Here is a 26,216-nt window from a genome sequence, read left to right as displayed (position 1 = left end):
CTTCCAGGCGGTGGTGTTCCCATGTATCTGCTGCCCTTGTCCTTCTCAGTGGTAGAGGTCTCAGGTTTAGAAGGTGCTATCAAGATGCTGTTGAAAGGCAGGAACAAGCGTCCTGGGAAACTGACTGGGGAGGTTGATGAATGAAGGGAACCTTGGTTTTCTGCACTACCCAGCCACCAATCTGAGGAGTGTAAGGTAAGCTTGTCTCTAAAATAAGCCTGTCAAATACGGCCTCACCCCACAAACTGCTGCCTGCATCATGGCATCCAGGCCTGCCTCTGGAGGATCCAGGTTCCCGGAAATAGACTGCTTGCCGACTTCTTGAGTGAATGTATCCGCTTGACCTGTTAGCTTGAGGACATGCCGAAAATCAAAAGGAGGCTGACAGGCCTCAGTTTTATCAGGACATGGGTTTTTCATCTTCTCCGGGTGCGTATTAACAAATGGCAGCACCGTCTTGTCCACAAAGCAACCAAATCCTGCAAGCAACAAAAAAAAAAACAAGTGATTATTTGAGTGAGTTACTATTCATATTGAGCCTGGATAGTGATTGTCAATCAATGAGCCCGACCATGAGACCCATGAGGATGAGCGACGAGGAGCGGTCACCCCAGACTTTCCCTCCTTAATCCAGGAATGCTGAAACCAGCAATATAGAATCTTACAGCACAGAAACAGGCCCATTCGGCCCGGCTGGTCAATGGCCAGTCTTTACGCTCCACGCAATCCTCCTCCCATCCTACTTCACCTCATCCTATCAATATATGCTTTTATTCCTTTCATCCTCATGATGTTGCAGAAGGAATAAGAGCATTGGCCATTCAGCCCCTCAAGCCTCAATAAGATCATGGCTGATTTGAACTCCACTTTCCCGTCTGCCCTCCCCTCCCCCCATAGCCCTTGACTCCTTTGTCAATCAAAAATCGGTCTAACTCAGCCTTGACCATATTCAGTGACCCAGCATCCACTGCTGTCCGAGGAAGAGAATTCCAAAGACTCTGGAAGAATAAAAAGAAAATCCGAGTGTGGTTTTCCCTTTCATATCCTATTTTACCACTGTAGTTTTTTGGCTGGTGAATTGCTGGAAATTTGCTTTTGAGGGGGGGAAAAGCTCAACCTTCACCTGGCGACTTGATTGAAACATTTAAGAACCTGAGGGGTCTTGACAGGGTGGATGTGGGGAGGGCGTTTCCTCTTGTGGGAGAATCTAGAACTAGGGGTCACTGTTTCAAAATAAGGGGTCGCCCATTTAAGAGAGAGATGAAGAGAAATTTTTTTCTCTCAGGGGGGTCGTGAGTCTTTGGAACTCCCCTCCTCAAAAGGCGGAGGAAGAACCGTCTTTAAATATTTTTTTAAGGCAGAGCTAGATAGATTCTTGGTAAGCAAGGGGGTGAAAGGTTATCGGGGCTAGGCGGGAGGTTACAGTCAGATCAGCCATGGTCTTATTGAATGGCGGAGCAGGCTCGAGGGGCCGAGTGGCCTACTCCTACTCCTAATTCATACGTTCACATTATTTCCTGACCAAAAGATTGGGGCCATAAATGGACATGCACTATATCCATGACATGAGCTTGCACATTGTTTGCTGTTCATTCCACACCAATGACACAGATGCCATACATGTTTGTCCGTGGAACCAGTTTTCAGCAGGAAAGAGAAACAAAGGCTTTTCGGTTTGGGTTTTTTTTTGAGGGGGGCCCTCCTTTCCTGAGGGACTATATTTTCTGTATTCCAATAGCATTGGCCCTTCAGTTCTCACTCGGTTAAGTGCTAAGAATGGCGGTGCACCGACAGTTATCACACTGCAGGACTCTCAAAGACAAATACCATCAAAGACCAACTCAGGTCACAAGACGAATCGATGGGCAGAATTTTCTGCCTGTTGGGCGGGCGGGCCCGACCCAACTCCAGCGGGCGGGGAGCCGATCCCCACCGGAGAAGCGGGCCCCGCCGCCATTTTACATGGGCCGGCCAATTAAGGCCCGCCCAGCGTGATGTCCGGTGGGAAGTGCTATGTGCTTCCTGTGCGGGCAGGGGAGGAATTCTCCAAAAGCGAGAGTGCGCTCTTTCGCGCATGCGCACGATAGAGCGCACATCTCCCTGAAGCTAAGTGCTGCCTCAGGGAGATCGCTGACAGTTTTAAAAACATTAAAAATAAAAAAGAAAATCCTTAATATGTCCCCCTCATGTGACAATGTCACATGAGATGGGACGTGTTCATAAATTATACTAAAACTTTATCAAACTTTTTAAGTCCCTACATCAAACCTTATCCCGCCGCTGGATGAGGTTTCATGTTTTATCTATTCCCCGCCGGGGCTCCTGGCCTGCCCGACAACTTCAAAGTTGGACGGGCAGGTCCTTTAATTGTTTCAATGATCCTGTCCATGGCCTCAATTGGCCATTGGCAGGTCGGCGGGCCCGCAGCTGATTTGGCTGTGCCCCCGCCTTCCTGAATATTTAAATCGGGCGGGATGACTTTGGGGGTTCCGCCTGACATCATCCCGCCTCACTTTACGCGTCGGCAAGTGGGCCCTGCCCCCTGCTCACCGACGGCAAAATTCAGCCCAATGTTTACTAAAGGCAGTGTGGCAACTATTTGCTGTGCTTAACAGGTAAATTCTTATAATCCATCTGCCCAATCATGGTAATGAACTGAGAGGACAAACAATAAACACATGGGCACTTCAGTTGAGGGCCTGATCATCAAAATTATGCCTGTGTAAATCATTGAATCATAGAATGGTTACAGCACAGAAGGAGGCCATTCAGTCCACTGTGTCCATGCCAGCCTCTCTGCAAGAGCAACACACCGAGTCACACCCCCCTTTTTCTTCTCTACAGATAACTATCCAATTCTCTTTTGAAGACCTCCATTGAACCTACCTCCACCACACTCTCAGGCAGTGCGTTCCAGATACCCAGCCAGTCACTGTGTGAAAAAGTGTTTCCTCATGTCAGCATTCCTTCTTTCGCCAATCATCTTAAATCTGTGCTCTCTGGTTTCCGATCCCTCCGCCAGCAGGAACAATTTCTCCCTATCTACTCTACCCAGTCCCCTCATGATTTTGAACACCTCTATCAAATCTCCTCTCAGTCTTCTCTTCTCCAAGGAGAACAGTCCCAACTTCTCCAATCTATCCACGGGACTGAAGTTCCTCTTCCTTGAAACCATTCTCGTGAATCTTTTCTGAACTCTCTCCACTGCTTTTACATCCTTCCTAAAGTGTGGTGACCAGAACAGGACAAAATACTCCAGTTGAGGCCCAAAGTGTGTTTTCTACAGGGCTTATAATAGATTTGATAGAGGAGTTCAAAATCATGAGGGGACTGGGTAGAGTAGATAGGGAGAAACTGTTCCTGCTGGCGGAGGGATCGGAAACCAGAGAGCACAGATTTAAGATGATTGGCGAAAGAAGGAATGGTGACTTGAGGAAACACTTTTTCACACAGTGACTGGCTGGGTATCTGGAACGCACTGCCTGAGAGTGTGGTGGAGGTAGGTTCAATGGAGGTCTTCAAAAGAGAATTGGATGGTTATCTTTAGAGAAAAGAAACGGGGGTGTGACTAGGTGTGTTGCTCTTGCAGAGAGGCTGGCACGGACACAGTGGACTGAATGGCCTCCTTCTGTGCTGTAACCATTCTATGATTCAATGATTTACACAGGCATAATTTTGGTGATCAGACCCTCAATTAAAGTACTCCATGTCCCTATTGATAAAGCCTAGGATACTATATGCTTGACTAACCACTGTCTCAACTTGTCCTGCCACCTTCAATGATTTGTGTACATAGACCCCCAGGTCCCCCTGCACCTACACTCCCCTTAGAATTGTACTATTAAATAATGGTAAATTGTCATTTAACTTGACTCTATTGTCTAGGTCCCTTGGTTGTTTCCTTGAGTATTGAGCAATATGGCAAGTAAAGGCTGTGTCTTTATTCAGAGGTTTTAGGTCCATTTTCCTTTTTATCCTTTCATGGGCTTCGCTGGCTGGGCCAGCATTTATTGCCCATCCCTAACTGCCCTTGAGAAGGTGGTGGTGAGCTGCCTTCTTGAACCGCTGCAGTCCATGTGGTGTAGGTACACCCACAGTGCTGTTAGGGAGGGAGTTCCAGGATTTTGACCCAGCGACAGCGAAGGAACAGCGATATATTTCCAAGTCAGGATGGTGAGTGACTTGGAGGAGAACTTCCAGGTGGTGGTGTTCCCATTTATCTGCTGCCCTTGTCCTTCTAGATGGGAGAGGTTGCGTGTTTGGAAGGTGTTGTTGAAGGAGCCTTGGTGAGTTCCTGCAGTGCATCTTGTAGATGGTACACACTGCTGCTACTGTGCGTCAGTGGTGGATAGGGTGAATGTTTAAGGTGGTGGATGGGGTGCCAGTCAAGTGGGCTGCTTTGTCCTGGATGGTGTTGAGCTTCTTGAGTGTTGTGGGAGCTGCACTCATCCAGGCAAGTGGGGAGTATTCCATCACACTCCTAACTTGTGTCTTGTAGATGGTGGACAGGCTTTGGGGATTCAGGAGGTGAGTTACTCACCGCAGGATTCTGCCTCTGACCTGCTCTTGTAGCCACAGTATTTATATGGTCGGGTCAGTTCAATTTCTGGTCAATGGTATCGTCCAGGATGTTGAGCGCGATGGTAATGCCATTGAATGATAAGGGGAGATGGTGACGATCATTGCCTGGTACTTTTTTAGCACGAATGTTACTTGCCACTTGTCAGCCCAAGCCTGGATATTGTCCAGGTCTTGCTGCATTTGGTTATGGACTGCTTCAGTATCTGAGGAGTCGCAGATGGTGCTAAATATTGTGCAATCATCAGCGAACATCCCCACTTCTGACCTCATGATGGAAGGAAGGTCATTGACGAAGCAGCTGAAGATGGTTGGGCCAAGGACACTAACCTGAGGAACTCCTGCAGCGATGCCCTGGACTAGCTCCTTTCTTAATACTAAAAATAAAACCTGAGGGAAGCACAGCTTTTTAAACTGAGCATAAAAACTAATGACATTGAAGATCTAAACGGACCTTTCTTTAAACCCCTTTTAAAATTGCAGCACTCAGCCAGCACCATTTGCCGTTAGAAAATGATGGCATCACACTCTTCCATGAGGTAACAGAACACTACAATTCACTCTACCAGGGGTCTGACCTGACCACTACCAGGCTGAGGAACAATACCCACATTTTCAAGTTACGTGGCCACAAGTCTTTTTAATCCACAAAAAGGAATGGCGGAAAGGGTGGGCTCACCAATTTTGATCGACTTTGTGACACTCCTCAGTGCTTGAATGAGCTGACCCCCTAGTTTCTTCACATTCTCCAGATCATCTTTCATGGAGTAGGACAGGTCCATGAGGTAGTACAGGTCGACAGGGTAACCCTCTGCACGCTTAAACTTCACCTCAATATTCTGTGGACTGCCTGAAACACAAGGCAATATATTTGTGAAGGAATTGGACACATTAAAAAAAAAACTGCAACTTTTACCAATTCAATTCTCACCTCTTCCCTTCACTCCGTCTATACAGTCGTGCCTCTATTGTCATTTTAATGTCATAGTCCGAAATGAGATTTTTTTTTTAAAATAGTGTGTTATTCGTTTTACTGGGTCTTGATCATCTGACTTCTTCCCCTAAGGGTTCGATCAACTGCTTATCTCCAAAAATATCTTCCTCGCAGGTTGTTGGCGGCCTTCTGATCTGCGAGATGATGGCTTGCGTGGTCAACTCCACGTTCAGCATCGCCTACGGTGGCCCAGGAGCCCCACCCTGGCATGGCAGTCAGTCTCTGTCGCATTTGCTGCAGAGGGAGACAGTGGGCTGAGAAGGTGCATGATTCACCAGCCTCTGTTTTCTCTGCGCCTCACTGCTCGGTCAGCTGAATCTTTCGTTTCTGCTTGCCTCATCCAATGCCTTTCCAGACAGTCAGCCACCCAGAGGTCACGGCTGTCTCCCAGCCGTCTGACCGAGGGGAGTCAGGCGCAGAGAAATAAGCGTGTGACACACACTCTGCACACATGATGAATGCCACATTCTAGTGGCGCAAGAGGACGCACACTGTGCCAGGAAAGGCTATTCTGATCAAATCGCGTATCCAGGATGAATAGCTCGATGTCTTAATCAGGCTCACCACAGGTATGTGCATTAACAGGGGCTAATCTAATTAGTGTTCATTTAACAAATTTACAGACAGTGAGTAAACTGAATTTCCTGTGAACACCCAGCTAAGCGGTTTGAAGCAGACACGTGGCAGCCAGAGGGATCACGACCAAGCAAGTGGAATGAGGAACAGTATACGCAATTCAATGCGGAAAAGTGCGAAGTAGGGCAGGCTGGCACGAGAATATGTCGACATAATGGAATGCATATATTACATTTAATGAGCCTCTCCTCTGCCCATCAGCTCACATGCTGCAAAGTTCAGCCTTACCTAATTCCCTATTCTGCTTCATCAGCAACATAGCACATTGTCATGAAATTTCCAATCGGAAAGGTACTTAACACTGTGGAAGGGAATGCATTTTGAGCAATTAAAAACTTCACTCACTTTTTACAAACCGTACCAAAAAAACCGTACCACGGACCAGCCAACACTGGCCTTTTGATATTTCCTCGTTTTATTCAGATTGCTTGAAGGATACTGACTTGCTGTAATTTTACTGAGAATGTGCAGTGGTTTTAATTACATGGATGTATCTGATAAATATAAGCAGTTGGAACTTGTTGATATCTGTTCAGGCTTTTATTATTTATCCTTTCCTGGGATGTGGTCATCGCTGGCAAAAGCCAGCATTTGTTGTCCATCTCTAACTGGACTAGCTCAGATGACTGGATGACCCCCTAGTGACTTGCTCAGCCATTTCCAGGGGGCGGCAGGTAAGAGTCAACCACATTGCTGTGAGCCTGCAGTCACATGTAGGCTCGACCAGGTAAGGATAGCAGATTTCCTTCTTGGAAAACAGTGATGGGTTTTTATGACAGTTGTCGCTGTTGCTGAGATTAGTGTTCAGCTCCTGATTTTATTAATTGAATTTAAATTCCACCAGCTGCCAATGGGGGGATTTGAACCCATGTCCTCAGATCATTAGCCTGGCCTCTGGGTTACTAGTCCAGTGACATTACTGCTACACCACCACCTCCCCATATAATGTACCACGTATCTTGAGTATTTACCTCGTCGAAGAAAAAGTTTAACCTTCTGCGGTTTTATCTGTATCACGTTATCTCCAGAATTGACGAGTGTCTTGTCCACTTGTAGCTCCATGTCATTCTGTGGGTTGATTATGTCCGCAAGTTGGCAACCTCTACTCTTAAGGGTCTCCACAGAGTCACAGCGTGCAGAATTTGGCTCTCCAGCCTTGGTGAAATTCTGTACAGGAATAAAACCAAATCATGCAGAAAACAACAACAGCGCACAACGTTCAGCAATATTTCCTGCCTGGGCTTGAGGTCCGAGAGGCAGTACATTTGCATGAGGGAGTGTGTGAAGTGGGTATGCTGGATTGAAGGATGGACTGGAAGGCCAAGTCGATCGGATTTTTAGCACGGCTCTTAACCTTGTCGATTTTTAAAAGGTGGAATTCAATTCCATGCTTGATGTAGAAGAAGAGCATTTGTCTGTGGAACCAGCTGATTTTACCATCTTGCACACTCCTACAACTTTTTTCAGAGGTGGTTACATCCCATAAGAACATGCAAAATAGGAGCAGGAGTAGGCCATTCGGCCCCTCGCGCCTGCTCCACCTTTCAGTAAGATCTTGGCTGATCTTCTTGCGTTTCGAATTCCATATTCCCATCTACCCTCCATAACCTTTGATTCCCTTGCCTAACAAGAATCTATCTACCTCTTCCTTAAACTATTCAATGACCCAGCCTCCACCGCCCTTCTGAGGCAGAGAGTTCCAAAGAGGCACAACCCTTCTGAGAGAAAATTTCTCCTCATCTCTGATCTAAAAGAGCAATCCCTCATTTTAAAACAGTGCCCCCTCGTTCTGGACTCACCCACCAGAAGGAACATCCTTTCCACGTCCACCTTGTCAATACCACTCAGGATCTTGTATACTTCAATCAAATCACCCCTCACTCTTCCAAACTCCAGTGGAAACAAGCCCAGTCTGTCCAACCTTTCCTCACAAGACAACCCACGCATTCCAGGTATTAATCTAGTAAACCTCCTCTGAACCGCCTCCAATGCATTTACATAATTCTTCCTTAAATAAGGAGACCAAAACTGCACACAATATTAGAAATGTGGTCTCACCAACACCCTGTATAACTGAAGCATAACATCCTTACTTTTATGTTCAATTCCTCTCATAATAAAGGATAGCATTCCGTTAACCTTCTTAATTACTTGCTGTATCTGCATACTAACTTTTTTGACTCATGCACTAGAACACCCAGATCCCTCTGCACTTCGGAATTCTGCAGTGGTTCTCCATTTAAGTAATACTCTGCTTTTTTCATTCTTCCTGCCAAAGTAAACAACTTCGCATTTTCCCACATTAAACTCCAACTGCTAGATTTTTGCCCACTGACTCAACCTATCTATATCCATCTGCAACCTCCTCATGTCCTCTTCACAACATACTTTCCTACCTATTTTTTTGTCACCTGAAAATTTAGCTACTATATCTTCATTCCCCTCATCTAAGTCATTGATGTAAATTGTAAAAAGCTGAGGCCCCAGTACAGACCCCTGTGGGACTGCACTCGTCACATCCTGCCAATCGGAAAAAGACCCATTTATGCATACTCTCTTGTTTTCTGCCAGCCAACCCATCTTCTATTCATGCTAATATGTTACCCACTACACAATGAGCTTTTGTTTTCCACAACAATCCCAACAATAAACAGAATAGAGAAGCATGATAGTCAATTTGATAAAACTGTACACATGTTTACCTGCTCGTTATTGCTTTTCATTCAAAAAAATAATCTGAACTGCTTTTGATTTTCATTTTTACTTCAAACCAATGACCTCACACCGCACCAGGACAAACAGTCCAACTCCACACCATCAGAAGGATTACTAGCTAATTCCCGGGTTTCTTCTCAAGAGATCTTTTCCTTCTGGGGGAGGTGGAGGGGAAGGGCTTGCAAAACATTCCCCATGCAAGCAGTAATGAGAAGGAATCTACAATTAATTGATGAAAGCTTCCCTCAGTGGGAACAATGTCTGTAAAGCTAGCCTGTGGTGGCTGAATTGAAGAAAAACAGACTGAGGCGTCCACACAGAATTGTTACTGTGTAGAAGGAGGCCATTCAGCCCATCATGCCTGCACCGGCTCTCTGAGCATTTTAACTTAGTGCCTATCTCCTGCCTTTGCCCCATAACCGTGCACATTGTTTCTATTTAAATAATCATCCTATGCCCTTCTGAAGGCCTCGATTAAACCACACTTCCAGACAGTGCATTCCAAACCCTAACCACTCGCTGTGTGAAGAAGTTTTTTTCTCGCCTCGCATTTGCTTCTTTTGCAAAACACTTTAAAACTGTGCCCTCTGGTTTTCAATCTGTTTTTGAGTGGGAACAGTTTCTCCTCATCTACTCTGTCCAGACCCCTCATTATTTTGAAAACTTCTATCAAGTCTCCTCTTAGCCTTCTCCTCTCCAAGGAAAACAGTCTCAACTTCTCCAATCTTTCCTCATTACTGAAGTGTCTCATCCCTGGAACCATTCTCGTAAACCTCTTCTGCATTCTCTCCAATCCGTTCACATCCTTCCTATAGTGTGGCGCCCAGAACTGTACACAATACTCCAGTTGAGGTCTAACCAATGTCTTATATAAGTTCATCATAACCTCCTTGCTCTTATACTCTATGCCCCTATTAATGAGGCCTAGAATACTGTATACTCTAGTAACACCTCTCTCTACCTGTCCTGTCACCTTTCATGACTTATGTACATATACACCCAGGTCTCTCTGCTCCTATACACCCTCTAGAATAGTATCCTTTATTTTATACTGTCCTTCATATTCTTTGTACCAAAGTGTATCACCTCACACTTCTCCGCATTGAACTTCATCTGCCACCTATCTGCCCACTCCACCAATGAGTCAATATCCTTTTGAAGTTCTACACTGTCCTCACAGTTTACAATTCTCCCAAGTTTTGTGTTGCCTGCAAACTTTGAAATTGTCCCCTGCACACCAAGATCGAGATCATTTATATATATTGGGAAAAGCAAGGGTCCTAATACCGATCCCTGGGGAGCTCCACTACAAGCCTCTTACAGACGAAAAATACCCATTAACCTTTCCTCTCTGTTTCCTATCCTCAGCCAATTTTGTATCCATGTTGCTACTGTCCCTTTTATTCCATGACCTATAACTTTCCTCACAAGTCTGTTGTGTGGCACTGTATCAAACACCTTTTGGAAGTCCGTATACACCACATCAACGGCCTTGCCCTCATCAACCATCTCTGATATCTCATCAAAAAACTCCAGCAAATTAGTTAGACATGATTTTCCTTTAACAAATCCATGCTGACTCTCTCGAATCAGTCCACATTTTTCCATGTGACTATTAATTCTATCCTGAATAATTGTTTCTAGAAGTTTCCCCATCACCGAAGTTAAACTGACTGCTCTGTAATTGCAGGGCAGATCTTTACAGCCTTTTTTGAACAAGGGCATAATGTTTGCAATTCTCCAGTCCTCCGGCACCTCCTCCGAATCCAGGGAACATTGAAAGGTTATTACCAGTGCCTCTGCAATTTCCACTCTCACTTCCTTCAATATTCTTGGATGCATCTCATCTGGTCCCGGTGCCTTATCAACTTTAAGTACCGACAGCTTATCCAATACCTCCTCCTTATCAATTTTAAGCCCTTCTAGCGACTGAGTTTCCTCTTCTGTCACCATGACCTGGGCAGCATCTACCTTGTAGGTAAAGACAGATGCAAAGTATTCATTTAACACCTCAGCCATGCCTCTTGTCTCTATGTGTAAATCCCCTTTTTGGTCCCTAATCAGCCCTACTCCTCTTTTTGCCACCCTTTTACTATCGATATGCTTATAGAATACTTTGGGATTTCTTTTTATGTTAGCTGCCAGTCTTTGTTCATAATCCCTCTTTGCTTCCCGTATTTGCTTTTTCACATCCCTTCTGAACCTTCTGTATTCAGCTCGGTTCTCAATTGTATTTGCTACCTGACACCTGTCATAAACACACTTTTTCTTGTTTAACTTAATTTTTATCTCCTTTGTCATCCAGGGAGCTCAGGATTTGTTTGTCTTACCCTTCCCTTTTGAGGGAACATACCTTGACTGAGCCCAAACCAATTCTTTTTTGAAGGTAGCCCATTGTTCAGCTACTGTTTTTCCCACCAATCTTTGGTTCCAGTCTAACCAGCCCAGCTCCGTTCTTGCCCCATTGAAGTCCGCTCTCTGCCAGTTGATTATTCCTACTCTGGATTGACCAATGTCATTTTCCACAGTCATCCTAAACCTTATGATACAATGATCACTGTCCCCTAAATGTTCTCCAATGTCACTTGATCTACTTGGCCCACCTCATTCCCAAGAACCAGGTCTAGCAGTGCCTCCTTTCTTGTTGGACTGGACACATACTGCTGTAGGAAATTCTCCTGAACATAATCTAGGCACGCTTGTCCCTCACTGCCCCTTACACTACCACTATCCCAGTCTATATATGGGTAATTAAAGATCCCCATTATAACTACTCTATGATGTTTACACCTCTCCGTAATTTCCTTGCAGATTTGTTCCTTTAGATCCTTCCCACTAGCTGGTGATCTATATATTACACCGAGCAATGTAATTGTATCCTTCTTATTCCTTAGCTCTAGCCGAATTGATTCTGTCCTTGAATCCTCTGACACATCCTCTTTCTCCAGTATTGCAAAACTCTCCTTAACCAAAAATGTCACCCCTCCTCCTTTTTCCCTTTCCTATCTTTTCCGAACACCTTGTAACCAGGAATATTTAGCACCCAGATCTGCCCTTCCTTAAGCCAGGTCTCTGTTATCGCCACAATATCATAATCCCGCAAGGCAATCTGTGCCTCTAACTCCCCAATTTTATTAACTATACTCCATGCATTCACATACATGCAGTGTAACCCTGATTTAAGCTTCATTACTTGCTCCCTTACTCCGACTCCATCTATTAACTTACTATTCTCTATTTTAGTGCTATCTGCCTCTCCCAGCATTTCGTTCACCGTGGTGTTACTTTCTAATATTCTCTCCTGGTTCCCACACCCCTGCTGAGTTAGCTTAAACCCTCCCCAACAGCACTAGCAAAACAACCCGCAAGGGTCTCCGCCTGGCTCTATTCAGATGCAACCTGTCCAGCTTGTGCAGGTGCCACCTCCCCCAGAGCCAGTCCCAGTGTCCCAGGAATCTAAAGCCCTCCCTCCTGCACCATCTTTCCAGCCACGCATTCATCTGTCTTATCTTCTTACTTCTGTACTCACTTGCACGTGGCACTGGGAGTAATCCGGAGATTACTGCTTTAGAGGTCCTGTTTGCTAATTTTCTACCTAGTTCCCTAAATTCCAATTGCAAGACCACATTCCCCCTTCCTACCTATGTCGATAGTACCAATGTGGACCACGACCTCTGGCCGTTCGCCGTCCCCCACAAGAATGATGGGTCAATGATGGATCATCAAGGTGGTGGAATCGAGAATTCTAGGAACCCAGACATGAAGTTTTATTCGTCCAGAATTGACCTTCCAAACCCATGGCCACTACTATCTAGCAGACACATGGGAACACCACCACCTGGAAGTTCCCCTCCAAGTCACTCACCATCCTGACTTGGAAATATATCGGCCGTTCCTTCACTGTCACTGTGTCAAAATCCTGGAACTCCCTCCCTAACAGCACTGTGGGTGTACCTACACCACTGGGGCTGCAGCGTTTCAAGAAGGCAGCTCACCACCACCTTCTCAAGGGCGATTAGGGATGGGCAATAAATGCTGGCCCAGCCAGTGAAGCCCACATCCCGTGAATGGATTGAAAAAAAATAGCTGCATGGGCGGCTGCTTGGCTGCTAAGTCCTCACCAAATGAAATATGTGCTGCAGGTAAGGAGAATAAGAAGCCTTCACATTTATTTGGTCAGATTCAGCAGAATCAAAGTATCTTGATTGTTTTTTTTAAAAATAACTTAAAATTTCCGCAAGGCCCGGGTTTTGCAGTCAGCAATGAACAAACAATACTAGATTTTGCTTGGGGCTCTTGCGCTGGGATCTGCCGTGATTTGGAAGCCATTTCAGTAGAACTCCCTCTATAGTCCCTCTACAGGGGATCTAGAACCAGTGTGAAGCAGGCAAGCTACCACCTATCTCCTTAACCAGTCAGATTTTGTTTTAACTGAGGCGCAGAGTCTGAACCAGGAAGTAGCAGTTAGAATAGTGAATTCAACGTAAAATCATGTACAAAAAACGAAATAGAGAGGGAAAGAAAGATGGGGTTCAGAGAGAGTGAGATCAAAGAGGCAGAAAGAAAAAAAGCAAAACACACTTTTTAGATCTCTAACAATAATTAAAATCCGAAGGAATGAGACTCCACGATTGCAAACGTTAATTTTCAATGCTAGAGGGGCTGTTCCATGATAAAGGACTCCGCCATAGGAATTGGTCTCCTTAGAATGCCAATTCCACTGCTTTATGGACTTGGCGCGCCAAAGTTATTGACATTTCAGCCTAAACTCCAAGGACAGCTCTGAGGCCTCATTACATGCTTCTGAAATTTAGGGCTCTTGATATTTTCAACTCCCACAACTATCTCAAAAGTTAGTCATTTGAAATGCTCACCAGCCAAAGATAACTAGCCAAAGATAACTATTAAAAACATACACTGCCTTTCGTCTAACTGAACATCACGCTGCTAAATAGCTTGCATTCTTAGGAATTACTTAAGACTAACATATATATAGCTTGTCCTACCCCCCATCACAGACTATTCTACTTTCAATTAGTGACCAATATTATCTTTCACCAGTCCATCACCAATATAATCTCCACCAATGTTTAAAAACTGGCTCCCTTATATCTGGGACAAGCAGTTCCATTCTCAAGCATTCTGTTTCATTGGTCGCCAGCCATGTTACACTTTCAGATGTGGATGTCATATCAGGCAATATAAACTGTGCCATTATACCCATTGAGGCTTACCAGTGCCTTACACCAGGCGCAAGTTGGCCCTAAGTTGATGCATTCCCGGCAGGTTGCTTCTGCACGTGTGGGATTGCAGGAAAGCCCTGAAAAAAAAAATAGAAAATTGGTTCATTTTCTGTTCTAACCGAATATAATTATAAAGATCCCATGTCGAGAATAACTGCCACATCGTGCCACCTCTGCAGCGTATCATCATAATTGAAAGAAACAAGAATTACTGGGCGGAATCTTCCACTCTGAAGTCGAAGTTCAGTGTCAGACGCAGGAGTGTGAGTGATTCCCGCTGGGGGTGGGGGTGGGGGTGTCGCGGTGGGGGCACGTCCTGGCTGAACACGCGTGATCTTCCGCTCTTCAGCTCCTTAGTTACGTATCCGCGCAGAGGGCAGCGAATCTCGGGGCAGGGTTGGGCTGGAGGTTGCTCTCCCTGCCATTGCCTCATGGGCTCAAAGGTCCAGGTGCCATATTTAAAGGGCGCCTGCACAGCCTCCCTCCCCCTCCCCCCCATTAGCCTGCCTCCCAGGTCCAGTCTCTGCTCCACCCTGCCACCCTCCCCTCCCAACCCCCCTCTCCCAGCCTTGGTGCAGCTTGTGCACTCGATATGAGTGAAGTTAAGAGCGGTCCCCAAGAAGGTGGTTCAAGAAGGCGGCTCACCACCACCTTCTCAAGGGCAATTAGGGATGGGAAATAATGCTGACCTAGCCAAAGGCACCCACATCCCCTGAAAGAATGAAAAGAGGATAGATCGCATAGCATAGACAGAACGTTGATTAATGGCAAGCAGATATAGTTAGGGTAAATGGGTGTTGCTCGGACTAGAGTAGGGTTGGAAGTGCATTACCCCACACGTTAGTACTGGGCCCATCTTTGCTCTTGGTATTAATTGACGATTTAGACCCGGGAACAAGGAAGGTTACCTCAAAATGTTCCAATAATCCCCTGTAAAGTGTGAGTATGGGGAGATAAAGTCATAAGATGTCCAACAGAATTTGGTGTTTTTTAAAAAGAGAGTATAGCACCAAGGATGAAATAATTCAAAACATTAGGTAGGCTACATTTGAAGCATTGTGTGTAGTTTTGGGTGTAATAAAACATGAAAGCCAGAGAGGGCATCCAGCATGGATTCACCAGGGATGGGAAACCATAGTTTGGAAGGGATAATTGAGACACTGGGACTGTTTCCACTGGAATAGGGAAGCCAGATTTAATAGCGGCTTTCAAAAAATTTGCATAGTTCTGATAGAATTAACAAGAAAAATACAACTTCCTCTTGTAGGAGAGTCACTGAAAACAAATTCATGCTAAAAGAGTGAGGAGAGATGTCAGCATTGGATGTTTTGCTAAAAGCAGCGATTGAAGCAAATCAAACAAGACAAAGATGTGAAACGATGCACATCAGAAGACACTGCAGTCCAGATCAAAAATGAACATTAATATTCCTCGGTTTTGCTGGCTAACAATAGATTGAAGGCAACATAATGCTCAAACTTCTTATGGGAGCAATTGGTACCGCTGAACTTGAGAAGGTAACCATGACAGACCTGAATTTTGTAACTTACTCTCTCTGAGAGGGGTGGGATTTTCCAGCCCTGACACCGGCGGGCATTGTTACGGGCAGGATGGGGAAATTTGGAGAGCTGTTGACTTTCAATGGCCCTCCAAATTTTCTCATCCCGCCCGTGACTATGACCACTGGTGTTGGGGCCAGAAAATCCCACCCAAGGTCCATTATTGTTCATTCACAGGATGTGAGCATTGTTGGCAAGGCCAGCAATTATCGTCCAGTCCTACTTACCCTTGAGGAGGTGATGTAAGGAGTTCATGGATCTTTACTAAGTGATAGTGAAGTAACAGCAAGCCAGAACAATGGGTGATTTTGAGGTCATGGTATTCCCATGCAACTGCTGCCCTTGTCTTGTTCGGTGACGGAGGCCATGGATTTGGGAGGTGTTAAAGCCTTGGTGAAATGCTGTAGTGGATCCTGTAGATAATATGCACAGCAGCCACAGTGTCCAGTGGTAGAGGGAGTGAATTTTTAATGAACGGGGTGCCAATCAAGTGGACCACTTAGACCTGGATAGTGTTTAGACTCTTCAGTGTTGTTGGAGCTACACTCATCCAAACAAGTCGAGCATATTTCATCGCACCTCTGACATGTCTTGTAGGTGATGGGGAGGCTTTCACAAATCAGGAGCAATTTTGCAAGACTATTATTTTTTAAATTTGTTACCATCAGACAAAGTCAACATAGTTTTACGAAAAGGAAATTGTTTTTGACAAATTTATTAGAGTTCTTTGGGGGTGTAACAAGGAGGGTGGATAAAGGGGAACCAGTAGATGTTGTGTATTTGGATTTCCAAAAGGCATCCGATTGGGTGCCACATAAAGAGTTACAACGCAATATAACAGGTCATGGTGTTGGGGGCAATACATTAGCATGGATAGAGGATTGGCTAACTAACAGGAAGCAGGGAGTCAGGATAAATGGGTCATTTTCAACTTGGCCAGCTGCAACTAGTGCAGTGCCACCGGGATCAGTGCCTGGGCCTCAACCATCTACGATCTATATAAATGAAGGGATCAACAGTATTGTAGCCAAATTTGCTGACAATGCAAAAAACAGGCAGGGAAGCAAGTTGTGAGGAGGATACAAAAGAGCCTGAAAAGTGACACAGATAGGTTAAAGGATTCAGCAAATATTTGACAGATGGAGTATAATGTGAGAAAATGTGAGGTTGTCCACTTTGGCAGGAAGAATAGAAAAGCAGAATATTACTTAAGTGGGGAGAGACTACAGAACGTTGTGGTACAGAGGGGCCTGGGTGTCCTTGTACATAAATGACAAAAAATTAGCATGCAGGTACAGCAAGTAATTAGGCAGAGAAATGAAGTGTTGACCTTTATTTCCAGGGGTTGGAGTATAAATGCAGGCAAGTATACAACCATGCAGGGCATTAGCAAGACCACACCTAGAGTACTGTGTACAGTTTTGATCACCCTACTTAAGGAAGGATATGCTTGTATTGGAAGCAGTTCAGAGAAGGTTTATTAAGCAGATTTTTGGACTGAAGGAGTTGTCTTATGAGGAAAGGTTAAGCAGGTTGGGCCTATACCCGCTGGAGTTTAGAAGAATGAGAGGTGGCCTTATTGAAACATATCAGATTCTGAGGTGGGGGGCTTGACGAGGTAGATGCTGAGAAAATACTTCCCCTTGTGGGGGAATCTAGAACTAGAGGCCACAGTTTAAAAATAAGGTATTTTCCATTTAGGACTGAGATGAGGAGATTTTTTTTCACTCAGAGGGTTGTTAGTCTTTTGAGTTCTCTTCCACAGAAAGCAGTGGAAGCTGGGTCATTGAATATATACAAGGCTGAGTTAGACAGATTTTTGATCGACAAGAGAGTCAAGGATTATGGGGGCAGACAGGAAAGTGGAGTTAAGGCCACAGTCAGATCAGCCATGATCTTATTGAATGACAGAGCAAGCTCGAGAGGCCGAATGGCCTACTCCTGCTCCTCTTTCTTATGTTATGATCTTCTGTTCTGAAGATGTCAACAACATTGGCAGGACTGCATCTGGTGCTTATCCTTAGTTGGCCTGAAAAGGTGCTAATGGGCTTTTTCTCTGAATTGCTGCCATTTTTGTGGAAATGGTGCTCCAAAAATAGTGGTAGGGAAGAAATCCAATAGTCAACCGGACAATTATGACTTTATAGAGGATTATCATAGAATAATCTCCACAGGCGATCACTTGGCCCTGAACTTAACTCCATGTTGGAAACAATCTATTCAAATCCTGTTTTTCTCCCCTTTATTCTATTTCTAGGAAATTAGGAGCAGGAGGAGGCCATTCAGCCCTTCATGCCTGCTCCGCCATCCAATAAGATCATGGCTGATCTCGCTGTGGTCTCGACTCCAATTTGCCATCTGCACCCCCCCCCCCATTAACCCTTGACTCCCTTGTCTATCAAAAAATCTGTCCAACTCTGCCTTGAATAAATTCAATGGGTAAATTCTCTCTCCCCTATTGTAATTGCCCCAGCTTCTCTTGACTCATTTGATCGTGTATTCTATAAACAGTGTGAAAACATTCTCCTAATCAATCCCTTTGTGCTGCTAACCCTAATCCTAACATTATGTCCCTTTGTTACCAGTTTCTTTACCAGTGGGGGAGAACCTGCTTTCACTAGTTAACCTCTGAGACCCCGTTCTAAATTTGAATACTTATTAGATTCCTTTTGGCTTCAATGAATACAGTTCTTTGTTTCGAGCAGCTTCATCATAATTATATCTCCTCATTGTTGGTAAGATTCTGGTGAAGCTGTCACACTTTCCCATAGTTGTGGTTGTTAATGTCATGTCAGTTACATTATGGGGAGCTGTGAGATTGAACAAGCCAATGAACTGTCTCAATAAAGAAAAGCTCTGGTGTCTGGGTTTCTGCTTCACCAACAGGCTTGGACCCTGTTAACAGCTCTTTCTGATGTCCTGGCCAATATTTATCCCTCAGTCAACATTACTAAACCAGATTGTCTCATTGCTGCTTGTGGGACTTCACTGTGCAGAAACTGATTACCATGCTTCCTACAGTGACTCAATTTCAAAAAAGTACTTAATTGGCTGTATTAATTGGGATGCCTTGAAAGGCAATAGTTGCGAAAGCTATGGAAACGCAATTTCTTTATTCTACTGTGTGCAAGATGGGCAACCCATTTAATAAAAAGGATACTGCAGTTAACAGGGCACAAGCCAATTGATGAAGCCAAAACCTAGACACAGAGCTTTTCTTAACTGAGAGTTTATTGACTTGTTCAGTCTCACACCTCTCCTCCCACGCAACCCAGTGCCCCAGCTATCGCCTATTTATGCTCTTTTAGTAAAACAAAAGGCAATAAATTAAACAAAAATCAATAAATAAGAGGAGTCTCCCTATTTATATGTGCTCAAAGACAATTAATACCCATCACCTGTTTCTCTTAACTTTAACAGTGTAATTGATCAGATATTGACAAGAGCTCTCTTTCTTTTCATAATAGTGCCACGGCATCTTTTATGTTCAAACGTACTCTGAAGTGTTGCCGAATCTAAGCTTTGACAAGACCCATTATCATATCTATAAAATTAATTGGAGCCTCGCTGCAATGGTAACTGTAAAATTGGCCGCCCACAAACAGCAAAACCACGAAATGGTGGCTCTCAATTTTGTGAGTTCCCATAGCCATGCATAGTTCAGATTTTCCAAGAGAGGCACTGGAGAAAGTGCAAAAGAAATTTACAAGAATTATACCAAAACAGAGATACAACTATCTGAAAGACTAACTATCAAGACTGAGGGGCAAACTGCAGAGATCTTTAAAACTATGGGAGGTTAATAGGGTTAAAACAAAGAAAATGTTTCCGTTTATTGTGGTGTCCAGAACAGGGGGCGTCATAAACATAAGGTGGTCACTAATAAATCCAGTAAGGTGTTCAGGAGAGACTTCTTTACACAGGGAGTGGTTAGAATGTCGAACTTGTAACTGTATGCAGTGGTTGGGATGAATAGTACAGATGTATACTTAAGAGGAAGTTAACTAAGAATGAGGAAGGAAGGAATAGAAGGTAATGTTGAAAAGGTTACACAAGAAGGTTGGGCAAAGGCTCATGTGGAGCATAAATACCAGCATAGACTTGTTGGGCCAAAGGGCCTGTTTTTCTGCTGTAGGTACTCTGTGAATTAGACGTAGCACATCATGGGGCACAGCGTTATTTTGTTTTAACTTAGCTGAAAAACGGGTGACTCTCAAGCGGCCAAAGGAGAGTCAGAGCAAATTAATAACCGTTTTGTCAATAAGGAAACAATGAGAAAAGAAACCAGAGAGACAGATGTGGGATAAATGAGGCAAGGGGAGGAAACTGGAGAATAATCTAAATACAGAAACACAAGAGAAAGAAAGTGGGACAAACAGGGAAAGAAGAGAGAATGGCAGATGACACAGGGGGGTAAAGTTGACATTGTGGCAATGTCACTGGAGTGGCCATCTGGAGGTCCAGGCTAATGCTCTGGGGACATGGGTTCAAGTCCCACCCCAACAGTTGGTGGAATTTAAATTCAATTAATAAAATCTGGAATACAAAGCTAGTCTCACCAATCATTGATTGTTTTAAAAACCCATCTGTTTCACTAATGTCCTTTAGGGAAAGAAATCTGCCGTCCTTACCTGGTCTGGAGTCAAGTTAGGAAACACACAAAGGATGGTGGAAGTTTGGAACTCTCTTCTGCAAACAGCAGTTAGTTGATGCAAATTCAATTAGTTATTTTAAATCTAAGATTGATAGTTTTTTGTTAACTAGGGGGTCTAGGGCAAAGGTGGGTATGTGGAGTTAGGTCACAGATCAGCCATGATCTCACTGAATGGCAGAACAGGCTCGAGGGGCTGAGTGGCCTCCTCCTGTTCCTGTGTTCCTAACTGCCCAGCAGGCTGGGCAGCATCTATGGAGCGAGAAATGAATCAGTGACCTGTCTTCAGAACTGGAAAAGAGACGTAAAGTTTACAAGCAAGAGTGGAGTGGGGAAAATGGAGGGAGTGGGGAGGAAGATAGGGAAAGTCTGATGGATGGAGGACGGCAGTGATTAAATGATTAAAAAGGGGGTGACGGAGCACCCTTCCTAACAGCACTACTGCGGGTGTACCTACGCCACAGGGACTGCAGCGGTTCAAGAAGGCGGCTCACCCACCACCTTCTCGAGGGCAACTAGGGGTGGGCAATAAATGCTGGCCCGGCCCACATCTCGTAAATGAATAATGAAAACAAGGGGGCGCTAACGAGACAGACGAAGAAGCAAAAGCTGGGTCCAGAGGAGGTGTAATGACAATAGCAGGGTCATGATCAGCACCTGCAGCCCTGAAAGAATGGGTGCAGAGGCTACAGCCTGAAATTATTGAACTCAATATTGAGTCGGGAAGGCTCTAAATTGACCAATTGAAAGGCAAGGTGCTGTTCCTCCAGTTTACACTGAGATTCATTGGAACAGTGTACGAGGCCAAGGGCGGTGAGAGGTCACAGTTGGAGTGGAGCGGGATGGAAAAGTTAACTTGGCAAGCAACCAGAAGCTCAAGGTTACGCTAAACAGAGACGTTCTAGCAAAGCGATCACCCAATCTGCTCCCCCACACAGAGAACACTGCATCGTAAGCAGCGCCTATGATATTGAAAGAGGTACAAGTAACAGCTTCACCTGGAAGCAATGCTTGGGGCCCTGGAGGGTGGAAAGGGAGGAGATGAACGGGGAAACGTTGCATCTAAAATGATATTGATGTCTAACAAATTTGGAACATTAATTTCACCTCCCACCCCCCGCCAAAAGATAAAGACCGTACAACAGGAAAAATACACAAACAAGCAAATAGTTTCCACACTCTCCTGTGTGAAAGGGACAACATAAAGTAAAAAGAGACACAAAATAAAATGTAAACTGCTAAGGAAAATGCAGAGTGTCTGAGAAAACATGATTGTGATAATAAACTCTGTTATTTTGATCATAGCTTAGTCTTCTGTACTTGCGCAATAGAGTACTGAAATGGCAACATCTGAAGCACATCGACTTTATGCAACTGAGTTTGTTCAGGGCAGCCAAATAGTTGTGAAATGTTGAGCTGGATTTTCATCTTCGAGCCGGGTAGCGGGAGCCGGGGAATTTCTCAGCCGCCTTGGGGGAAAGTGCCAGGAAAGACGGGATTTTTGTTCCGGGGTGGGGTGGATGGGGGGGTGGCTGGGGAGCAGGTGCTAACAGGAGTTGGGCTCACCAGCCCCTCAGAATAAGTTTGGAGTCAGAAGGTCATGTGTTCCAGTCCCACTCCAGAGACTTGAGCACAAAATCGAGGTTGACACTCCAGTGCAGTACTGAGCGACATGGAACCGAGGCCCTTTCTGCCCCCTTGGATTCATGTCAAAGATCCCCAAGGTACTTTTCGCAGGGGAGCAGGAGAGATCTCCCTGGTGTCTGGGATAATATTTATCTTTCAATCAATATCGCTAAGGCGTGTTTTATCTCATTGCCATTGGTGGGACCTTGCTGTGCACAAATTGGCTCAAATGTTTCCTGCATTGACTCTCTCACTTCAAGCACTGTGCCCTCAGAGGGATTAGCCATCATGGCCTTAAGCAAGGTACAGTAGCGTTGCCTTCTGCAATCGGGCTGACTAGGAGACTCACCATCAGGCATATACAAAGGATTAGCAGGCTGATAATCAACCTGCTTGGCTACATTACAAACACACATTCCTTGGCTCGGGAATGGGACTTGAACCTAGAACCTCCAGTTTAGAGGTAAGGACACTAGCAACTGCACCACAGGGAATCCCAGCCACAGTGACTGCGCGTTGGAGAATACTTAATTGGCTGTGAAGCATTTCAGGACGACCTGTGGTTGTGAAAGGCGCTAGGCAAGTGCAAGTCTCTCTTTCCTTCTTCCTTTATTTACCTTTCCAGGTGCATTTACATTTCACATTCACTCACCCGCTAATCCTATTTCCAACACGGAGGCCAACACCAGCTGGAAGAGGAACCACTTGACCATTTCCTGTTTTGAAAAGAAGAAAAGACCCATATCACATTCTCCATTTGACTGTGAATGTTGAGTTTGCAGTGTGCTTGCCCACTACTGCTTTCAAAGCTTCCAGTTTATTCAAGTACTGTTCACTAAAACACGCCTCGGACTCCAGTCTCCGCTATGAGCCTTCCTGAACCCTAAACGCTGGACTAGCAGCATTTTCACAGATGGTTTTGTCCCGTAGTTTAAAAAGGGGGAAGTAGTTTTCCAATAATGCTCGTCACTTCTGATACACATCCACCTGCAACCAGATAGAAAACATGACACACAAGGTACAAATGTAAAAATGCCACGGGGTGCTGGTAACCTGAAATAAAAACGGCAGATTTTGCTAACACTTCGCAGGTCTGGCAGCATTAACTCTGTTTCTCTCTCCACAGATGCTCCCAGGTCTCCTGAGCGTTAACACGGTTGCCACACAAGGTGTCTTAATTATCACAGGGTGAAAGCTCCACTCCTGAGACAAACTACATGAAGAGGCTAAGGCGTCCAGTGCCTGAAAGAAATCTGTTCGCCTTGGTTTGGGAGTCAGCATTATTACGGCCTTTAGACATTTCCTCCAGCCCTACACTTCCCCTTTGAGATCACTGCACAAATCCAACAATAGTTATTGACTGAGGTCGTGGCTTCCGATGATTCTGGTGCTTTCCACTCTGCAATGTACCCTGGCAGCACATACTTTAGATTTTTAGCATTCCCTCAACCCCGCAAGTTGCAAAATCACTACAAACCTCTCCTGAGCTTGACATGGAGTTACGTGGAATTTACAGCACTAAAACAGGCCATTCAGCCCTACCAGTCCTTGCCAACATTTGTGCTGTGCTTTGGCCTCCTCTCACCCGTCCCCATTTATCATGATCAGCATGACCCTCGACTTCCTTCTCCCTCACATGATTGTCCAGCTTCCCCTAAAATTCATCTCATCTGCTTAGGGAGATGGTGGCATAGTGGTAATGTCAATAGACTAGTCATCCAGAGGCCCAGACTAATGCTCTGGGCGCACAGGTTCAACTCGAAATTTAAATTCAGTTAACAAAATTTGGAATTGAAAGCTAATTTCAATAACAGTGACCTTGAAACTACCATCACTTGCCACAAAAACCCATCTGGGTCACTAATGTCCTTTAAGGAAGGAAATCTGCTGTGCTTACCCAGTCTGGCCTACATGTGACTCCAGACCCACAGCAATGTGGTTGACTTTTAAGTGCCCTGTGAAATGGCCTAGCAAGCCACTCAGTCCTCAAGGACAATTAGGGATGGGCAGTAAATACTGACTTTGCTCAAGACGCCTACATCCCATGTGGCAGGTACCAAACACCAAATTCTCACCACTCTCTGGGTCAGGAATTTTCTTTGCAATTGGCTGTTTGATTTCTTGGTGACCATCTTATAGTGACAGTGTCGAGTTTTGCTCTTCCCCACAAATAGCAACGCCCTTCCTGTGCCTACACTATCAAAAACCTTGCGTAATTTTAAAAGACTCCATTAGGTCACCCCCTTGGCCTTCTCTTTTCAAGAGAAAAGGAACCCAGCCGGCCAATCCTTTCCTGATTGGCAGACCCACACATTTCTCTGGTGTCATTTCTGTCAATCTTTTTTTTTGCAGCCTCTCTCATGCCTCCACTTTCTTTTCAGAGTACCGCAACCAGATCTGCACACAGGATTCCAAGTGTGGTCTCACCCACTTTGATACACATTGAGCATAACTTCTCCACTTTTTCAATTCCATCCCTCCAGAAACAAACCCTCGTACTTGGTTTGCATTTGCCTGTGTCACAACTATACGTGATCGGTGTATTTGTGCTGCCAGATTCCTTTGCACCTGTGCCTCATTTTTATGTCTTTATCTCCCAAGGTCGCCTTACCTAAGGAAGGATAAACTGGCCACTGAGGGAGTGCAACGAAGATTTACCAGACTGTTTCCTGGGATGGCAGGATTGTCATATGAGGAGGGATTGAGAAGGCTGGGCGTGTATGCTCTGGAGTTTCAAAGAATGAGAGGTGATCTCATTGAAACCTACAAAATTCTGACAGGGCTCGACAGGGTAGATGGAGGGAGGGTGTTTCCCCTGGCTGGGGGAAGTCTAGAACCACGAGATACAGTCTCAGAGTAAGGGGCAGGCCATTTAGGACTGAGATGCGGGTGAATTTCTCCACTCAGAGGGTGGCGAAGCTTTGGAATCCTCTGCCTCAGAGCTGAGCATGTTCAAAGCAGAGGTCGATAGATTTCTAGATGTTAAAGACATCAAGGGAAACGGAGTTAGTGCGGGAAGATAGTGCTCAGCTAGAAGATCAGCCATCATCTAGTCACAGTCTCAGGATATGGGGTCGGCCATTTAGGACTGAGGTGAGGAGAAACTTCTTCACTCAGAGGATGGTGAACCTGTGGAATTCTCTACCACAGGAGGCTGTGGAGGCCAAGTCACTGAATATATTTAAGAAGGAAATAGATAGATTTCTGGACTCTAAAGATGTTAAGGGGCGTGGGAAGAGAGCGGGAGTATGGCGTCGAGATAGAGGATCAGCCATGATCATATTGAATGGGGGAGCAGACTCGAAGGGCCGAATGACCCACACCTGCTCCTATTGTCTATGTTTGTATGTTAAATCATCTTAGCAGCCAGGATTTTTATACGAGCGAAATGCCTCACCAAACATTTCCAGCCTTTGGCCTAAATATTGCTGAAAGTGGCTGCCCAGTGACTCGGTTCCCCTCCAGGGTCTGTGGGGTGGGATGAGGAACCAGTGGGGGCAATGCCTGCAGTGACAACAAAATGACATTGGGGATTTTGGCAATGTCACTCAAAACAAATTGATTCTATGTCAGCTTTCCAGTCAAAGTGAAACCCACCAGCCTAACCTGCTCCTGACCTCCACTGGGTTCAACTGATTAAGTTTGTCACAACAATACCATATGTGTGATCAACTGCTGCAGTGTCAAGTTGTCTTTTCGTGTGCTCAGGCTGCAGTCCATTAGGCCACACCCACCAGTAGGAATAAAACCAGAGCGTTTAACTCGGTCTCGCAGTTGTCCGGAATCGGTCCGAGCTCCGTGGCGGCCATTGCTGCCATGGAGCTCGTGACCTCAAAGTTTCCCCTCGTGACCCCACGGGGGTGTGGGGGTCATGACTCGCAATTTGGCAGGCCTTGTTCTAATATAGAACTGTCAGCCCTGCTGTCCTGTGACTTTGATCGCCTGAGGGCTAAGCTCAGTCCAGGGGAGGCAATGGCGCAGCGGTACTGTCACTGGGCTAATATTCCAGAGACGACCCCCCACTCCTCCAGGTAAAGCTCCGGGGGACCCAGGTTCGAGTCCCGCCGTAGCAGCAATTTGAATTCAACAAGAATTTTGAGTCTGGTGGAAACCATTGCCAGATTGTTGTAAAAACCCATCTGGTTCACTAATGCCCCCTTTAGGGAAGGAAATCTGCTGTCCTTACCTGGTCTGGCCTACATGTGACTCCAGAC

At 45.2% G+C, this 26,216-nt stretch overlaps 1 protein-coding gene across 1 annotated transcript in view; it reads right to left on the bottom strand.

Moving 5' to 3' along the window:
- The window catches only part of LOC144675634 (integrin beta-2-like), a gene marked incomplete at its 3' end in the record, with an annotated part of 58,103 nt that overhangs the window by 8,743 nt on the left and 23,144 nt on the right, over positions 1-26,216 (bottom strand). Inside the window, exons 2-6 of the mRNA XM_078536277.1 lie at positions 22,655-22,718; positions 14,158-14,243; positions 7,180-7,375; positions 5,258-5,428; positions 238-479 (exon numbers count right to left, since the gene is read on the bottom strand). Coding sequence (XP_078392403.1) covers positions 238-479; positions 5,258-5,428; positions 7,180-7,375; positions 14,158-14,243; positions 22,655-22,718 — 759 coding nt within the window. The remainder of the gene's footprint in view (positions 1-237; positions 480-5,257; positions 5,429-7,179; positions 7,376-14,157; positions 14,244-22,654; positions 22,719-26,216) is intronic.

The sequence above is a fragment of the Cetorhinus maximus genome, unplaced genomic scaffold (assembly GCF_964194155.1).
Source record: "Cetorhinus maximus unplaced genomic scaffold, sCetMax3.hap1.1 HAP1_SCAFFOLD_1064, whole genome shotgun sequence".
NCBI classification, from domain to species: Eukaryota; Metazoa; Chordata; class Chondrichthyes; order Lamniformes; family Cetorhinidae; genus Cetorhinus; species Cetorhinus maximus.
Note: the sequence above shows the minus strand (reverse complement) of the source record. Positions and strands in the feature narration are given on the sequence as shown.